Genomic DNA, 18985 nt, shown 5'->3' with positions numbered 1-18985 from the left:
AAATACAGGAAAACCTCAAATGACTTTTTGAAGAAAAAAAAAGGAACTACGATTGATTTAGCTTGACCAACATTTCCTTTTTGTTTCGGCTATACTATACTGCAGTTGGATATGTTACTAGTTTCAGTTAAGAAGTAAAGACATCCACAACCTTTGACACAAGCAATGGCTGATAAATTGAACACTGTTGAATCTGAGGATGATGAGGAGTGTTGGATGCGTTTGGAAGACCACAGAATGCTTCTTATCAAGACCATTGAGCCTTCGCGAATAATCCCATACCTGAGACAGTGTAGAGTGATTAACAGTGAGGACGAGGAACAAATTTACAATGATCCGAGTTTGGTCATTAGACGGCGAAAAGTAGGTAGGTAAACTTCACACCACTACACTCTGCCCTGGTTCTTTTTCTTGTCTGTTATTTTTTTTTAGACACATATTGTGTGCTCTTTAGGTGTACTGCTAGATATCTTACAAAGGACAGGTTATAAGGGTTATGTGGCATTCCTTGAGAGTTTGGAACTGGACTACCCTCAGCTTTATCAGAAAATTACAGGCAAAGAGCCATCGAGGGTCTTCTCAATCCTTCTGGGTAAGTTTGCTGTTATAAAATAAAATAAAATAATGATTGACAGATTTCTTTCAGTATGAAACAAAACCAGTTATAAGACATTTTAATAAAATATGATTTTATATATATATATATATATATATATATATATATATATATATATATATATATATATATATATATATATAATGATACGTTATAATGTTATATTTTGTAATAGTTAAGATATGCTTATTTTTAAAACTTTAATAAGTGCCTATTTGATTCTAACAATTAAGATACCGCAGGTGAGTCAGGATTAACTCAGTTTCTAATGAATGAGGTGACTCGGCTCCAGAAAGAGCTCCATGAGGAACGCAAAGCAAGGCTGGCAGCTTCTGCACAAATGGCTGAGCATGCTGAAACCATTCGCAGACTGCAGACAAGAGAATGTGAGGTTCGCAAACAGCAAGAGCGTGTACAGCGCATGAGGGAAGAACGTGACCAAATGTGGGACAAAGCACGGCTCTTAAAGGATGAGAATTACAAGCTGATGAGTAACATGAACCGACTGAGCGAGGAGAAGAACTGTGCTCTCATGTGTAATCGTGACCTGCAGCTGGAGGTTTGACCGTTTAAATATAAGTAATTCTATCTATCTATCTATCTATCTATCTATCTATCTATCTATCTATCTATCTATCTATCTAAAGTTTTTTTTGCTCTCAAACAGATCGAGAGGCTGAAGCACAGCTTAATGAATGCTGAGAGCGATTCAAAGCTCCAACGGAAACGTACAATTACCCTGAAAAATGCTATGGAGCAGAGGCCTAGCCAAGAAATGGTGCTAGAGCTTCAAAAAGAGAATGATCTTCTCCGAGCTCAAATGCAGGAGCTTCAGAGCTCTTCCCAGGTAAAAAAAAAGGAAAAAAGCATAAAAAACAAGAACAGACTCACAATTATATATCCTACAAAGTCAAACTGATTTCCATGGGCAATGGTTTTCTATCAGGCTCAAATTGTGAAAGAAGATATTGAGAAGCCCACCAATGAATCAATGGAAGATTTAAAAGAGCAAAGGGAGGCGCATCAAGAGCTAGTCAATAAGTTTTATGAATTACGCAGGGAGCTACACGACGCTGAAGAACTACGAGATAAGGTTTGTTGGAAATGTTTTAAAATTGCTTCTTCTTGTAGCTTTCTCTCTCAATATATTGTAAGCAGCTAATTGTTTGCCTTCTTCATGAAAACATCTTTGCAGTACCTGGAAAAGAAGGATGAACTGGAACTAAAGTGTGAGATTTTAAAGAAAGACTCAAAAATGTATTGCAATCGCATGGAGGACATTTTAAAACAGCTGGATGAAGTCATTAAAGAAAGAGACAAGGTGATAAAATGCTCTAAATTTGCGTTGTACTACTACAGCATCTAACATGAATTATGTATCACATGTTATATGGGAAACTGTGCTCCAAATGCCCCATTTTTTCTATTCAGGCAATTTTATCACGAGAGGAGTACCATCAGGAGAACTGTAAAAACCTTCAGGACAAGGACAATTACCGCAAGCAGCTCCGAGAGATGGGCGAGCGTTACGACGAGCTACAGGTCCAGTTGTTTCGCACTCAAGGAGAAATTCTTGCTCTTCAAGCAAAACTCCGGAAACAGAAACATTACCACAAAACAATACTGGTGAGCAGTCACATTATTTGCAGAACTCTTCTGCTATATGATATCATGTGTTTTGACTAAAAGTGGGAAGTAACAGAAGTATGGTACTGGACATGGATTAAATTAAAAGACAAAACTATTGACTTCACATTACATTTCTATTTACATATTTGCAAAGTCATAATCTGACTTTACAACCAGTCAGATTTAAGATGAATTCAAATGTTTCTAACGTTCAAGAGATTAACAATACAGCTGTTGTCATTTAGCCTTAGCTAATAGTTTGTCTTTTGGTGAAACAGGAACAAATTTGAAGCAAACATTTTCATCTTTTGTGAATCTTTCAAGTACATGTGCTTCTTATATTGCTAGTTCTTTTTAACCAGGATTTTTTCAAATGTTTTATTGCCACCTTTGGTTTTGATATTTGATTCAGTGTATTGAGGTATGATCAGTTTGTGATTAGTGTGTATTGCTTGTGTATCATTATGACTTATTACAAAGTTTGATTACTTTTTCAAAGCCTCAGGCATTTTGTGTAGTCACTCAGTAACTCTTGTCTGCCTCTCTTCCAGACCACAGAAGGAAACTCTCCTTGGAGCTCAGTGGAGGTTTGTGTGACTTTCTTCTCTTTGCAGCATCATAAAACAGAAGTCCCAGGACCTCAATACAGCAAAAAGTTGTTCAGCATTTTTAAAAATAATTTAAATAAATTTATAAAAAATGATTGTGCACATTTCTGAGTTTAACTGTACTATTATTAGAGGTAAATGGCAGTTCAGAAGCAGAAGATTCATGACAGAAGTATGGTTATTCATTTAAAAAAAAAGAAGCAGACCCCAGTTACAGCAACTTGTTCCTCTTTTTTCCTTTTGTTTGTCGAGTGACTCTACATTTTTCTCTTTAGTTAAAAAGCCAAACGAGTGAGGAGGATTTCAAAGAGAGATATGAGAAAGGTGCTTTTCTTTTATCTGACTCCACTTCTACTTTCTGCAAAAGATTTGATATTTCTATCCTGTTTCTAAATCTGTTCTATTTTTCGCACTTATCGCACATTCTTATATGGTTCATGTCTGTAGTTGATCCTCATTTAAACAGATTTGAGCTCATTATTTCTGTCTCTATCAAACGAACAAAATATTATAAACATTTGTGTTTCTTGTTTTCATCAGACCAAACTTACCACAAAACCTAGTTCTCATTTTCTTAACCATTATTGGTTAATTTCTTGTTGGTTGGCATTTATATTTTGTATTTTTGACCTTAGGTATTAGTGATGAATCCCAAAGTCCAACATCAGGGGAGTACAGTGTATGCATAAGTATTAAAGACCCGTGTACGTCAGACGCCAAGGAAGAAAGCTTTCGGGTAAAGACTTAAATTTACTTAAAGTTATTGTTAGTTTTTTATCATGAATGGACAAAAAATTAGTTCCTGGAGAGGTTTCCCATGCGATCTACAATGCCCGTGGTGTCTTTTCTGATCAGGGAAGAATCACACAGCACACAGAATGGCTCATACGTTCTTCTTCAATTTAATGCAGATAACAGACAATTATATATATACATATACACACTGAAAAAACCTGAGCTAAAATCTTTCCTGATTAGGCATGAAGACACAATAACCAGAGACATGTGAGCTCAGACAAAGACATTCCGTTATGTACTCCCATTGTAAAGATTCTATAGACAATGAACAGACAATATGGGAATGTGTGTTTGAAGAACTAGTGTGAGGCCCATCTTAATACTTATGTAAATGACAAAAACTAAAACAAATACAATATACAATAAGCAAGACTGTTTTGTAAATATTTACGTTCACAGGAGAGGATTTTCACTGAGGAGGAACTATCCTCCAGCAACCCACCCAGGCCAAGGTGCAATTTTTATTACAGAAGGTATGCATTTACTGTTGCTCCTTTTGAGCGCTTACAGGACACGTGTTACTGTTTTTGCAATGTTTTTTTAAAAATAATTATTTAAGTAAAGTGCAAGATAAACAGCATTCTGAATAATTATTGTAACCATCTGTTCTTATGACAGGAAACGTGCCTTGAGAACAAAAGCCACTGTTAAAGAATGTGCTAAAGAGTGCACACAATGTGTTCTCGGCAACTCCAGTGGGAGTGATAACACCGACACAGATGGGATTTGATATAAGCCCTATCGGGATGAAGCTCACATCACCCTTCAGAAAAGAATGAAGACTATTGTTGTTGCTATTTTTATCATTTTGTTATTGTATTATTATTATTATTATTATTATTATTATTATTATTATTATTATTATTATTATTATTGCTTACCTTCAAAACTTTAGAGTGAAACATGAAGTTTATAGACCTATATGGTCTATCCTAAAGCAATCTTATCCACTGAATTTACACATATTGAATATTTGCTGGAGTGTCACTGGTCCAGATTCGATAAATAGAATAAAACATTAACATACAACACAAATAGGAAATGCTTGTGAACACAGAGTGTCGGTTAGATTTTCCTGGTCTGTCACAACTAGAAGAAACCACTGATCTCTATATGATTATTGTCTGAAGATCCATTAAACCTCCATACTGAAGTTTTTGCTTTCTTTTCCTCTATTTTTTCCACAATTCCAATCTGACAGTGTTTCACATTCTTTTTCATATTTTGAGACCCAACTGCAAATACTAGCTTTTTCTTTACTTTTTCTGACATGGGTGAGCCCATAAAAACTCTAACTAACCATCAGTATATTTGTTAATTCTATACCAACAAACCATTCCACAAAGAAACATATATATTTATATTCATCGGCAGGTCATGAGTTTAAATCCCAGCCATAACAAGCTGCCACTCCTGGGCCCCTGAAGGAAGGGACAGAGTTAGCTGATATGATGATGTGGAGAGAGGTAGATATGTTGTGTGTTCAGGAGACCGAGTGGAAAGGAAGTAAGACCAGGAACATTGGCGGTGGGTTTAAACTTTTTTTATTATGGTGTGGATGGAAAGAGAAATGGTGTAGGGGTGATACTGAAGGAAGAGTACAGTAAGAGTTTAGTGGAGGTGAAGAGAGTTTCTGATAGGGTGATTAACATGAAGCTAAAAGTTGAAGGCGTAATGATAAATGCTCCAAAGGTGGGTTGCGAGATGGAGGAGAAAGAAAAATGAGTGAGTTAGATGAAGTGGTAGAAGGTGTACCTAGTATTGAAGGATTGGTGATTGGGGCAGACTTCAATGGCCATGTTGGTAAAGGAGACAGGTGTGATGAAGGGTTGATGAGTAGGTATGGTCTTAAGAAGAGGAATGTGGAAGGGCAGATGGTGGTAGATTTTGCTACAAGGATGAAAATGGTAGTTGTGAATACTTATTTTAAGAAGCAGGAGGAGCATAGGGTGATGTATAAGAGTGGGTAAGGTGCACACAAGTGAACTATATTCTATGTAGGACCTGAAGATTGGAGATTGTAAGGTGCTGGCAGGGGACAGTGTAGCTAGACAGCATTGGATGGTGGTCTGAAGGATGGTTTTGGAGTCGAAGAAGAAGAGGAGGAGAGTAAGGACTGAAAGAAGAATAAGGTGGTGGAACTGAAGGAGGAAGAGTGTAGTGTGAGATTCAGGGAAGAGGTCAGACTGGAGCTCGGTGGTGGTGAAGAGGTGCTGGATGACTGGGCAACTACTGCAGGAGTGATAAGGGGGAGAGCTATAAAGGTACTTGGTGACATCTGGAAATAGAAAGGAAGTCAAAGAGACATGGTGGTGAAATGAGGAAGTGCAGGAAAGCATAAGGAGAAAGAGGTTGGCAAAACAGAATTGGGATCGACAGAGTGATGAGAAAAGTAGGCAGAAGTACAATAAGATGCGGCAGCAGGTAAAGAGGGATGTGGCGAATAAGCATATGAGGGAAGGATGTGCTGCATGTTAGAGCAATAAAGGATGGAGATGGAAATGCTGTGACTAGTGAGGAGAGTATGTTGAGAAGATGAAAGGAGTATTTTAAACAGCTGATGAATGAGGAAAATGAGAGAGAGAAGGTTGGATGGTGTGGTGATTGTGAAGCAGGAAGTGGATAGGATTAGTAAGGAGGAAGTGAGAGCAGCGATTAAGAGGATGAAAAGTGGAAAGTCAGTTGGACTAGATGACATACCGGTAGAAGCATGTAGATGTTTAGGAGAGATGGCAGTGGAGTTTTTAACCAGATTGTTTAACAAGATTCTGGAAGGTGAGAGGATGCCTGAGAAATGGAGTATGGAGTTTGGACAGTGTGACAGCAGTGAAGTGTGCAGTAGGAACGACAGACTGGTTCAAGGTGAAGGTTGGACAGCATCAAGGATCGGCTCTGAGCCCTTATCTGTTTGCAGTGGTGATGGACAGGTTGACAGACGAGGTCAGACAGAAGTCTCCCTGGACTATGATGTTTGCGATGATATTGTGATTTGTGGTGAGAGTAGAGAGCAGATTGAGAAGAGCCTGGAGCGGTGAAGGTATGTGCTGGAGAGAAGGGGAATGAAAGTCAGTAGGAGGAAGACAGAGTACATGTGTGTGAATGAGAAGGAAGGCAGTGGGGTGGTGCGGTTGCAGGGAGAAGAGGTGGAGAAGGTGGAGGAGTTCAGGTACCTGGGGTCAACAGTGCAAAGTAATAGAGAGTGTGTTAGAGAAGTGAAGAGTGCAGGCAGGGTGGAGTGGGTGGAGAAGAGTGACAGGAGTGATTTGTAATAGAAGAGTATCTGCATGAGTGAAAGGGAAAGTTTATAGGACTGTGAGACCTGCAATGTTGTATGGTTTAGAGACAGTGGCATTGAGTATAAGATAGGAGGTGGAGCTGGAGGTAGCAGAGTTGAAGATGTAAGATTTTCGTTGGGAGTGACGAGGATGGACAAGATTAGAAATGAGTTTATTAGAGGGACAGCGCATGTAGGACGTTTTGGAGAAAAGGTGAGGGAGGCGAGATTGAGATGGTTTGGACATGTGCAGAGAAGGGATATGGGTTATATCGGTAGAGAAATGCTGAGGATGGAGCCGCCAGTAACGAGGAAAAGAGGAAGAGCAGGAAGGAGGTTTATGAATGTGGTGAGGGAAGACATGCAGGTAGTTTGTGTGAAAGAGGCAGATGTAGAGGACAGGGGGGAATGGAGATGGATGATCCGCTGTGGCGACACCTAATGGGAGCAGCCGAAAGAAGAAGAAGACTTTAAAGAATGACCGCAGTCTGATGCTCAGCTGATGTTTACTGCTGGTTGTGCACTATGTCATGTCCTGCATACAGTACTTCCGGTGAGCGCATTCAGGTCCTCCACCTGGCGCGCATGCGCACACCACCTTGTCACCATAGCAACGAGGAAACGCAGTCGCTTGAAGGTGGTGCCTGGAAAACGGGTTCACTTTTTTTTTAATGAAGAGGTGTACAACTCAATCGTTTCATCAACAGTAAGAATAAAAAATATATAAAAACTAGAGACGTAATTTTCACAGTAGCATTACTTATTTAAATCTTTTTTTCCGACTAACTAAATAAGTTAGCGTTAGCTCGTGCTGGCCGAAGAACCATGGCTGAGACTCGGATTGATCCCAGCGGAAAAGTTTACCGACAAATTTTTGAAGCTCAGGTAAGAAAAAAAGCTTCTTCAATGTTATTCATAAGAATGCAATTATAAACTGTGATTTATGATAAATGAAATAAAAAAGTGTTCGGCAGTAGGAAAGCGCCAGTGGTGTCCGAATACTTTTGACCACAGCTTGACAATCTAAATGCATCTCTGCATTAAGGGCAAGAGTAGATTGGATCAGCGTTATTGAATTAGTGTTTGTCTGATTAGAATGATTAAATAGTAGTTGTTTTTCTCTTTGCAGACTCACTTGTCACTGTCTCTTCATGAGATGAGGAGGAGGCGTGCTGCACAGATGGGTTCACTGAGTGAGGATAACCTCATTAGCAGTAAAACAGATACTGGATCCCATCAGCATCCTCTAAGGACTCGAACTGGGGCTGAGCAGTGCTCTGAGGACACAGTGAGGTACGGTGGTAACTGCCAAACATGGTTCAGTAACTTTCAATTATAGATGATCTCACTGGGATCTATCCTGGTGATCTGTACAAGGATCTCTAATGGCACGATCTTGATCAAGATATCTGACATTCATTTATTCATTCATCGTCAGTTAATGCGGCACTTGCACCACTGCATCACCATGGCAGAAAATGTTACTGAACAAATAAACCTTCTTTCTTTCTTTCTTTCTTTCTTTCTTTCTTTCTTTCTTTCTTTCTTTCTTTCTTTCAGAAACCAGCTGTTTTCAGGAACAAAGCCTGTAATAAGAGTAGACCAGGATGATCATGAAGAGGTCAGAGGACTTCCTGACAGTGTCGGTTAGTAGAGTTCATAAACAGTCACAAAACATATACAGTTTACGTGCATGTTCAGGATGATAATAGTCAATACTTTTGCAGTTTCAGCGAAGACAGGCTCAGACATCATTGAGCGACTCATGGAGAAAAAACAAAAGGAACACATGGAAGCTGTCTGTCAGCTGCAGGGGGATCTTACTGAGATCAGTGTGGTATATAACTTTCATTACTGTGTAGGCAATGATTAATTTAAGATTGCTTATCTTCGCCTTATGCGGTGACTCCAATTAAATAGCAGTCCCTCTGATTTTGTTTAGGGTTATGAATCATTATTGAGAGACACAGGAGAAGATTTCTTTCTTAAACTGTCAGAATATGATGAGGAGGTGGAGAGATTGCTGCAGAAAACAGAACATGATGGTGATTTAGAAGCTCTCAGCTATCAGGTGATGTCTTCTACATGACAAATTGTTGGGAATTGTGAATTGTTGATGTTAAGTTTGGAAACTTATAACCCTAAATCTCATTTAGGATCTACACGAGATTTGGAACTCTGTGAGCCAGGTGTCTTCTATGAGGAGAAATTGCATTCAGGAGCTGGATGAGCTGTTTGTCAAATATGAGATAGAACGAGCAAAAGTGGTAACATATCCAAACCTCCTATCATCATCATGTATGGACTTTATTTATAGTATACATTGTAAAATTGCCTATGTTTTCCAGATTACTGCAGTGCTAAAGAAATACACAGAAAAACTTGAAAAAATCAGTTACCTTTTGCCCAGTGATGTCCATCGACTTATTAGTAATGAAGCTATGGTAAGTCACTTTGGTAAGTCACACACACAAAAAAATGTTTTATTAAGCATGCTATTTTAAATTCAGTGTGAATTTATTAATAGACGATAAATCAAGCATTACTGGCAAACAGACGATCTTTGGCCAAACTCCATTTGAACCTGATGGAAAAGGATTTTCAGAAAGAGGATAATTATCATCTGAGATGGCAGACAAGGCTTCAGGACTGGAAAGAAATTAAGTTTGTTGCATCCCTCAGTCAGTTTAAGTAAGTCTATTGCAATATCAGACTCTGAAAGCTTAGTATACTTTAGAACATTAAATGAAGAAAAAAAATACAACAGTGTTATGCTATAATGCTATATATTAATTTGTTATCTCCAGGGACTTCATCAACGGCCCTGAGATTCAAAACCCAAAAAATGTACAAGACACTTTAACTTTAATGGGGACAAAACAAAAATCCTTCAGTGAGCAGCGACTCCGAATTCTCGAGCAAGTCAGGTTAGGCAGATTCATATAGTAGGCAGATAGTGTTAAAAAATTTTTATTTGAATGTGACCATCATTCAATTTGCTTGTTTTGTTTCCACTTAAAGAAACATGACACCGCCGAACTGCTTAAAATCATCCGCTGCTGAATGGTACTCGTCTTTATCTTCAGTAAATGAGCAAATTGGTAAGAATAGGCTTCTGTTCATTAATGTATTAGAGGGATTTTTACTAAGTTTGTGATTGACTTTTGATAAACTTCTTTCAGATTGCCTGCACGACGAGACCATGACAAAACTGCGTGAATATTTTGCAGATACTTGGCAAAAATGTTCACAGGCAGTCGAAAACTTTAAGGTTTGCAATCTTCGTGATTTTATAATTTAGTATTTCATGACATTGTATGAATCAAGTGCACAATAAATTTTGCATTATGAACTCACACAGAATGAAGTATCTACCTATGGATTCACCTCAGATGAGATACAGGACATTGTTAATAGTGAGATGGTGCCTCTTATTGGCCAGTGCCAGACCCAAGCAGAGGAGGCTTTAGCATCGATGGAAGTAAGTTTAAAAAAAAAAAAAAAAGGGGGCGTTTTGTATGTATTATCTAGATGTCAAACTATAGTAAAACCTGATTCTCTGATATGTTTAATTAATATTTAAAAAAAAAACACATTATGTATTATATTACTGTGCATTACAGACAGCATTCAAGAGTTTGGCCAAAGATTCTGAATTCTCGAGCCAGTCTTTGCTCACGTTTGTGCTTGGGACGACTAACGTCTGGGAGACACATACCGCAGGTCTACAGAGGATAGAGCAGCAGCTACAGGATAATCTCGAAGAAGTCAGCAAGAACTACGAAGAAGAGAACCAAGTAAGCCTTTTAAATGTGTTCCTTGAAATATACTTCTTTAAAGGTAAAGCAATTAAGAAATTGTGCTGAGTCTTTAAAATTTGATGATGATGTTTTTAATTGCCTATGGTTTGTTTGATGCTAGAAAAAAGAGTCTCAGCTGGATGTGATGATGGACAAACTCAGACAGGAAAGCACAGAGGAATCACTTAAAGCTTCACTGGAGCAGATAGTTAACTTTTTAGACGTAATTAAGAAAGGGTAATAACAAAAGGATCAATTAATGTCTGTTTTTTTTGTTTTTTTTTTACCATAACTTTATTTTTCATTAAATGTTCCTCCTTTTACAGGTATATCGATTTCTATAAGGAAGGAATTATTACAGTGGAGAGGTATCCTGTAATGGTTCTAAAAGAAATACACAATTACAGCAAAGAAGTCAGCAAATACTTCAATGTCTATGAAATATACAGTCAGGTACAATTTAGCCCCTTATTAAGTTCATATTTTATTATTAATTGCTGCTAATGTATTGACTAATTCTCTGTCTGCATTCTCTAGAACCCAGAGGACCTTCAGATACTTTATCCTTCACTTATCCTTGGTGAGTTCTTTGTGATGCTCATTTTTCAAGTCTAATAATATTTTTGTACTTGGTTTTCACTGTTTTGTCTTTCATAGGTGCAAACACCGCAAGTCAGACATCTAGCATAAATCAGAAGTCACCCACATTCCAGAGTGTTACTTCTCAATCAAACACTCCTGATCTAGCCCAAGCTGAGGTATTTCTTTGCACACACAAATTTGTGACCCACTACACTGTTTTATTTACCTTTTTAATAACTTGTGGTTTTTTTTTTTGTTTGTTTTTTAGGATAATACCAGTTATTTCCACAAGAGATCATAGACTCTCAAAGTAGCGAAACGTTCACAACATTAAAAGGAAACGTCTATAGCTGCCCTGTAGTACAGTGTGACGATGCTGAAAAGCATCTGAATGTTGTGGAAGTGGAAGCAGTTTTGTTCCCAAACAGTCTCATAACTGAATTACAAAGAGAGTAAGATGAATATTTTGAATGCAAAAATTAATGAAAACTTCCACTGTTGATTTCACTACTTAAGTCCAATTTTTTGTGTCCTAATGTCATAGTGTGAGAGAAAAATTCTTTAATCACCTTGAAGAGAGAAATCAGGAAGTTCTCAATCACACAGTGACTGTAGTGGATGCCAAGAAAGAGCAGCTGAAATCTGAACTGGATCTCCGTTTCCATCTCCATCAGCCTCGAGCCAAGAGGATTGAGATGGACATTCACAATGTCCGTGCAGGTGTGATGTCCTCCTAGTATATTAACATTAATTTTGTATTGAGTGATTAATCATGTTTGTGAGCTGTCTATTTTTGTGTTGCCAGCTGAACTGATCTTGCATCAAGATCGCGTGGATAGACACTGCAAAGGTATTTTACAGGCTCTAGATGATTTCCGAACTGAATTCCGCAACCTCCAGGTCACACAGTGTAAGATAAATGAAGACTTCCATTCCAAAATCAACAACATGGAGGACACGTTATACACTGCTACAAACTCTAACACGTAAGTCCTCCTGTGCAAACAACAAGTGAAAATGTATTTGGCTGTAACCAAGACACGTTTTCATGCTCCATGATTTATCTATTTGTTTATCTGCATTTAACAGGCTGAATAAACTCACAGCTTCACTACATAAGAGCCTGGATGAGCACATGAAAGCCTTTCAGGAATTACAGAGGCAATTCAGACAAAATATGGAGATCAGATTTGAGGGCCTCAGAGAATCCAATGGAAAATTAATGAAACATTTTAAGTAAGTTAGTAATATTTTTCTTTTTGTGCTCTGAACACATCAGGATCCAAATTTATAACAATTGCTTTTTTCTTAAAAGGCTTTTTGCTGATGGAGGTAATTTTACCCCGAAAGAGATTGAGCAATACCGAAATCCTCTAGAGAAGATGGATAAACGCATCGACTTAGCTGAGCAAGCTCTAATACGGGACATAGAGGGAACAGAGTTCAAAATCCTGGGCCAGGTACAATGCACAATATGCAGTATGCAATGGATTACTGAATGATAATGTTAAATGTCTGCTTAATTATTTACTAAATACTAAGTGTCAAACAATAAAAACTGAAAATCTTTTGTCAGGCAAAAGAGGTCATTAGTAAGTTTGAAGAGAAGCTCCAGGTTCTGAAAGTGGATCTAATCTTTCTTGAGGAAATCCGAAGAATCCTCACAAACACCCAAGTCCGAATTAAATCAGAGGTACTTCAAACTTTTTTTTAAATATATTTTTATTCTTTACCACCAGCATTATTCTAACAAAATATATCTGCAGGCCCTGAAGAGCAACACTCAGAAAAAAATGATTAACACTGCAATAAGTAATCTAAAAGAGAGCCTTGATGCCTACAACCAGAGCATTCCAGATAATCAGGTAAATTTGGTTTTCCAATAAACACATAGCATGTTTTATGTATTAGAATTGTGTGCAATTTTAATACTTAAAACGTATGCATTCCAGGTGACACCAGGGGACATTTTCGGTTTAATATCTACTGTGGCAGAAGAACTTCGAAAGAGAAGCCAGTATCTGGATTGTTATCTGGTATGTTGGTGCACAATTACTCATTAGTAGTCCATGTTATTCTGTTCTTTGAAGCAGATGAGGTTAATGATTATGGCCCTTGTTGTCATTGTGTATCACGTATCATTGTTGTCAATATAATTTCCTGACTACAGGATCCTTCTATGGCTGTTCCACTGCCTGAAACTCCTCTCCAGGGGGCATTTGCTGTGGCTGCTCGTCCACGATCCCGTAAACAAGAGAAGGTGGGAAGCCCATCTGCAGATCCCCTTCTCCAGCCCAGCCACATGGGAGCACCCTTTATGGATGATAAGGCTGTAGAAGTGGTCAAAGGGCTCCTAAGGTAAAAAAAAAAAAAAACACGGCAAGAAGCTTGCAAGAATAAGAATTTGTAGACAAGTATTTCTTCACATTTATGTGTTAAAAGAAAATCAACATGACTTAACTTCTGTTTCAGCACAGTATTTTTTTCTAAAATTTCAACATTTTGGTAATACCCACCCACAAAGACTAGTCATTCTCATGTTTTTTCAACTCAAAATGAAAGTAAACAATAGGAAGAAGTGGCTTGAAACATATACAATACATAAGACAACTTTCTTATATGAATATTTCAGGATAAGCAAACCCCAAACCTGCCCAGAGGTCAGCGAAAGTCTTAAAGAGACAATCTCAGCAACAGTCACAGGTACAACAGTGTTTTCTTCAGTCCTTCTCCTTAAGAGTGAAAAGCCTGCTTGCTTGAAGTATCACAGTCTATCATAGTCACTGTCATTATGAGGTAATACATATATACTCTGAACAAAATGATAAACGCAACACGTTTGTTTTTGCCCCCATTTTTCATGAGCTGAACTTAAAGATCTAAAACTTTTTCTATGTACACAAAAGGTCTATTTCTCTCAAAAATTGTTCACAAATCTGTCTTAATCTGTGTTAGTGAGCACTTCTCCTTTGCCGATATAATCCATCCATTTCACAGGTGTGGCATATCAAGATGCTGATTAGACAGCATTATTATTGCACAGGTGTGCCTTAGGCTGGCCACATTTAAAAAGGCCACTCAATCAAAAGTTTTGTGCTTATAATTTTGTTCAGTATATATATACAAGGTGTTATCAAAACGTTTCGAAACTAGTTCTACTTACAATAAATAGTAGTATAATAACTTATTAATACACAATTACACACAATAACCTTCAAAAGCATATGTCATTCAAGATATACAGGAGATTAAATCTTATAACTATGTTTCTTGTACATGTGTAAAGTTCTCTGTTTACTTTAAACTATTTTTTTATTTCGAATAGTGCACCTTTGAATACAAGAAAATAACAGAAGTAAACATTGGCAAGCAAGGAGAAACTGTTGTACTTCCTGTATATCTTGAATGACAGGTGTCTTTTCCAATGATCGGTAAATTTCCATTCACAAACTAAACCTACCTTTTACGGTTTGTCTGAATTATTGCACGAAAACACATGAACAAATCCGAGAACACAATGACATTTCAGGCAAACCGGAAAAGGACAAGACACTTGACATTTAAGATATACAGGAAGTATTTTTTTATTTATTTTTTATTTTATATTATATATATATATATATATATATATATATATATATATATATATATATATATATATATATATATATTTTTTTTTTTTATTAAGCAATTAGCCATATACAAACAACGTGCCAATAACAAGTACAATTTACATTACAATACACAGAACAGGTGCATGAAAATACAAATATATACACATATATTTAGGGGAAAGAGGGAAAAAATAGATAAATAAATAAAATGTATAATAATAATAATAAAATTGAATTAAATTAAAGGATAAAAATAAACAGGGCTATGGTTTATTCTGTAAATCATATCGTATTATTGACAAATTCATTGCATTTTTCTTTTTATTCACTTTAAAGGCTTTTGTAAAAGAAATAAACTCATTATAAAATGGCAAAATGTTGGTTACACTTTCAAGTATTACGATTTGTGTATATAAAATTTTCCCATCAGAAGTATGTTATTAACAACAAAGTCGTCTTTGTTATTGTTCATTACAAGTCCAAAGTTAATGTCCTTCACAGGGACATTTCTTATATGGCAAACCTTTGGGTAAATTCAGTTATGGATATTAGACCATAAAGCGTCTGAAGTACAACAATCTGCGGCAGAGAGAGATAGAAAAATATTTTGAATCAGATACAGATGTTATTGTGGCAATAAACAAATGAATCTTATTAAATATCAAAACTATGTATAGGTGCGGATTCTAACACAGAACATTTTTGTTATGTGTATGAAATAAAAAGGTATTGTGGTTTCTTTTCATCAGCTCCTGTAAGACCGAGCTCTCATTCAGGATCAGGTCAAATTTTAGGAAATAATGGTAACCTGCCTGGCAGTCACCTACACAGGAAATCAGCTGAGTCATCTAAATCACAGAGGTTAGTTTACACCTAACTACAGCTCATTTTATATCAGACATTGCAATGCAACATTATTGATTTATGTCATTGTTAAAGGCCGTATTGAGTTGATAGCTTAAAAATTTTACCTTTTTTCTTCAGGAAGAAAAGGGTGGCCAAACCCACTCAGTCTGATCAGAGATTCCAAGTGTTCAGTTCTAAACCTGATGATCAACAGGAAATGTAAATGTTAACATTGTTATACGATTCACTCTTCTCAGAATATATCATAGCAACATAATGCCTTTTTTATTGACTGGGTGGGTAAATTATGTTTTTTTAGCCTCACTTTTAAGGGCATGATCAACAACATTCTGTGGAAAGCCAATGACCTTCTTCTCCATGTGGCTGAGGTACGCCTGTCTCTTTAACTTTAGGTGCATGAAAATACAAATATATACACATATATTTAGGGGAAAGAGGGAAAAAATAGATAAATAAATAAAATGTATAATAATAATAATAAAATTGAATTAAATTAAAGGATAAAAATAAACAGGGCTATGGTTTATTCTGTAAATCATATCGTATTATTGACAAATTCATTGCATTTTTCTTTTTATTCACTTTAAGGGCTTTTGTAAAAGAAATAAACTCATTATAAAATGGCAAAATGTTGGTTTCATGCATGTATTATTTGTTATGAACAATTTCAGTACTAGGAGTAATCAGATTAATTTGCTTCAATAAGGATTTCTACAAGAAAAAGGGCCGTGGCCTGGTCAGCCGATCTCGGCATATTCAGGAATCTTTTGAGCTGTGTGCAGAAGACATGAACAAGCGACTCCTTGTCTACCAGAGTCAAGCTCACGAGTACCACCATGGTTGTGTGCAAGGTCAGACTTTTCCTTTCATAAAGCTAAAAGCTGAAATTAACCAATGCTTAAATGCCATTCTAATGACTTTTAAATTATGTCAGATAAGTAAAATTTTCAATAAAAGAAAGTTTGTGTTTTTACCAGGAAAAGAATATTACCATAGATCTGTTCAAGCTACAATGGCTTCCTGTCACATGATTACTACAATAATACACCGATCAGGCATAACATTATGGCATTATAACATTATGACTGTTGATTATATAACACTGATTATCTCTTCATCATGGCACCTGTTAGTGGGTGGGATTTAACAAACAGCATGTAAACATTTTCTCCTAAAAAAAGATGAGAAAAAACGGGCAAGTGTAAGGATGTAAACGAGTTTGACAAGGGCCAAATTATGTCTAGACTACTGGGTCAAAGCAAAACTGCAGCTCTTGTGAGTTAATGCATGTGTGGTCGGATCCAAAAGATGAGCTCCTGTAGCTCAAATTGCTAAAAGGTTAACGCTGATAATGCTTGACAGGTCAGGACTGTTTTGGCAGCAAAAGGAGGACCAACACAATATTAGGCAGGAAGTCATAATGTTATGCCTGATCTGTGGTGATAAATTTATGCCTGATCGGTGTATTTAGCTCTGGCCCCTGAAGCAATATGCTTGATATGAAGATTTTTTACCAAATATTTTGAACTAATAATTCAGAGCCAACGAAATCACAACTTTTCCTGATCTCTGGATAGAATGAAAACCATTCTTTTCTCCTATATAACAGAGCAGCCTTATTTTTGTTGAAACTAGGATTACTATTGTTATTATTTTATGAACAGAGTTCTGTAAGCAGCTAAAGACCATTGAGGAAATTGTCTTTGAGATACCAGAAGCTCTTCTAATAAAACTGAAGTATCAGCATTTGGAGGGCCTGAGTCAGAGTTTGACGCTCTCTCGCCAGCAGTTTAAACAGACTCTGCAACAACTTCAACAACAGAAGGTGAATGGTAAATAACACGTTGTATGCTGTGCCATTTTATTTCACCATGGAATATTTTACTGAGGTTTCCACTCAATCTCTTCAGAGAAAGCACAGCAGTCAGTTGTGTGCACGTCTGAGCCACCCGGCTTGTAGAGAAGAACTGAACAGCCTGGTCAGCGCTGAGGATGCCCGGCAGAAAGAAGAGAGGAAGGCTATTAAGAATAACATACTGGAACTCCAGGTCATACATACGTCACACTGATGCTTTCACGCTTACAACTATAATTAATATGAATGTTTTAAAGTTTTGTTTTCTTCCTTATAGGCCTGCATTAAGAAGAACGCAGATGAGTTTGTGACCGCGCTTGCGACAATGACAGAGAACTTGCTCTTTCAACTGGACATCATCTTGACACTTGATGAGATTCAAGGTGGATGTAAGTGGTCTGTGATGTGGCTTGGGTTGCTTTAAATTGATAAAGCAAATCAATAACCTGAAAACTTTGTGTTTGCAGCTGTAGAACCAAAGCGGGTAAACATCACAACCCTTGTTCGTCGAACTCTATTGGCGATACCCGAGACGAGACGTATTTTGGAGAGAGGGAGCAGGTTGAGATTGATTAGAAGAATCTCGTATAGCAATTAGTAGTGCATATGAGTGCATTAAGCATTTTGTTAATTTTTATTTATTTTACAGAGTGTGGCCAGGAGTTACATACTTTGAAACCACTGAAGGTTCATCTGTCAAGCAACAGAAACGAGAGACAGCCACAATCACTACATCTAAAACCACAATGGCACATCTAAAGGTTATAGAAGTTCGAAATACACTGCATGAGGTAAATAGTCAATACTGCAATTCCTGCATTAATATACATTTATTCCCAGCATGACCCCCTTTATGATGCTGTTGTTGACTTTCTGTTCCAGAATTATAAGCAGAGAATCGTGCAGGCGTTTGAGAACATGGAGAAATCCAGGCAGGAACAGGAAACAGAGTTGGTCAACTGGCAAGAGCACTGGAAAAATCAACTCAAGACAGTTTCTACACTCAATTCAGAATGACTGTGAGGGATTAGGCGATATTCTGTGCCTGGAACAATACAAGTAAAATATATCATTATTAAAAAAAGTCAGTTCAATGATTTGCAGGATTCCTTCAGTAAATCATTTCCTTCAGACCGTTTGGTGATCCATTCGGGTGTATTTCCACCTCAGGTCCACTTTTCAATACAGTGAACTATGCTTTATTTTAAATAACTATTATTTATACTATTTATTAATTTCGCATGTGCTGAAAGGAAAGAAAATACACTTTAGACTTATTTGTAAACATTTAAATTTATTTATTTATTGAATTATTTCTAATGATCATTTTAATGGTCAATTT

The 18985-nt window shown here is 37.0% G+C and overlaps 2 protein-coding genes across 2 annotated transcripts; both read left to right on the top strand.

Annotated features, from left to right (window-relative positions):
* The first annotated feature begins 71 nt into the window (after window positions 1–71).
* Window positions 72–4804, top strand: card9 (caspase recruitment domain family, member 9). The gene is made up of 12 exons (XM_046841901.1): window positions 72–367; window positions 455–592; window positions 850–1175; window positions 1284–1463; window positions 1563–1709; window positions 1812–1937; window positions 2048–2242; window positions 2797–2832; window positions 3129–3177; window positions 3489–3589; window positions 4051–4124; window positions 4270–4804. Exons 1-12 carry the CDS (start codon window positions 166–168, stop codon window positions 4379–4381), a joined length of 1686 nt encoding a protein of 561 aa, XP_046697857.1. The 5' UTR covers window positions 72–165; the 3' UTR covers window positions 4382–4804.
* A 2946-nt stretch (window positions 4805–7750) lies between these two features.
* On the top strand, window positions 7751–18740 carry ccdc180 (coiled-coil domain containing 180). The gene is made up of 37 exons (XM_046842234.1): window positions 7751–7810; window positions 8055–8218; window positions 8486–8571; window positions 8653–8762; window positions 8868–8996; window positions 9082–9192; window positions 9274–9369; window positions 9453–9616; window positions 9733–9852; window positions 9947–10026; window positions 10108–10196; window positions 10287–10406; window positions 10549–10722; window positions 10847–10962; window positions 11052–11178; window positions 11263–11305; window positions 11383–11483; window positions 11587–11759; window positions 11852–12027; window positions 12113–12293; window positions 12397–12543; window positions 12623–12767; window positions 12884–13000; window positions 13074–13172; window positions 13260–13343; window positions 13478–13665; window positions 13940–14010; window positions 15671–15782; window positions 15906–15986; window positions 16087–16156; window positions 16495–16639; window positions 17453–17613; window positions 17699–17836; window positions 17921–18032; window positions 18111–18204; window positions 18293–18434; window positions 18526–18740. The coding sequence occupies exons 1-37, from the start codon at window positions 7751–7753 to the stop codon at window positions 18658–18660; spliced, it is 4461 nt and encodes a 1486-aa protein (XP_046698190.1). The 3' UTR covers window positions 18661–18740.
* Window positions 18741–18985: the final 245 nt, after the last annotated feature.

This window comes from Silurus meridionalis, chromosome 27 (assembly GCF_014805685.1).
Source record: "Silurus meridionalis isolate SWU-2019-XX chromosome 27, ASM1480568v1, whole genome shotgun sequence".
Taxonomy (NCBI): domain Eukaryota; kingdom Metazoa; phylum Chordata; class Actinopteri; order Siluriformes; family Siluridae; genus Silurus; species Silurus meridionalis.
Note: the sequence above shows the minus strand (reverse complement) of the source record. Positions and strands in the feature narration are given on the sequence as shown.

What these genes read in the sequence shown, in the direction of transcription:
- card9 (XM_046841901.1), top strand. Translation starts at nt 166, where the DNA reads ATGGCTGATAAATTGAACACTGTTGAATCTGAGGATGATGAGGAGTGT. An exon ending in CTGAAGAACTACGAGATAAG is followed by an intron (nt 1,710 to 1,811) that starts GTTTGTTGGAAA and finishes ACATCTTTGCAG; the next exon opens with TACCTGGAAAAGAAGGATGA. An exon ending in ATTACCACAAAACAATACTG is followed by an intron (nt 2,243 to 2,796) that starts GTGAGCAGTCAC and finishes CCTCTCTTCCAG; the next exon opens with ACCACAGAAGGAAACTCTCC.
- ccdc180 (XM_046842234.1), top strand. Translation starts at nt 7,751, where the DNA reads ATGGCTGAGACTCGGATTGATCCCAGCGGAAAAGTTTACCGACAAATT. An exon ending in AAATTAATGAAACATTTTAA is followed by an intron (nt 12,544 to 12,622) that starts GTAAGTTAGTAA and finishes TTTTCTTAAAAG; the next exon opens with GCTTTTTGCTGATGGAGGTA. An exon ending in AGTATCTGGATTGTTATCTG is followed by an intron (nt 13,344 to 13,477) that starts GTATGTTGGTGC and finishes TCCTGACTACAG; the next exon opens with GATCCTTCTATGGCTGTTCC.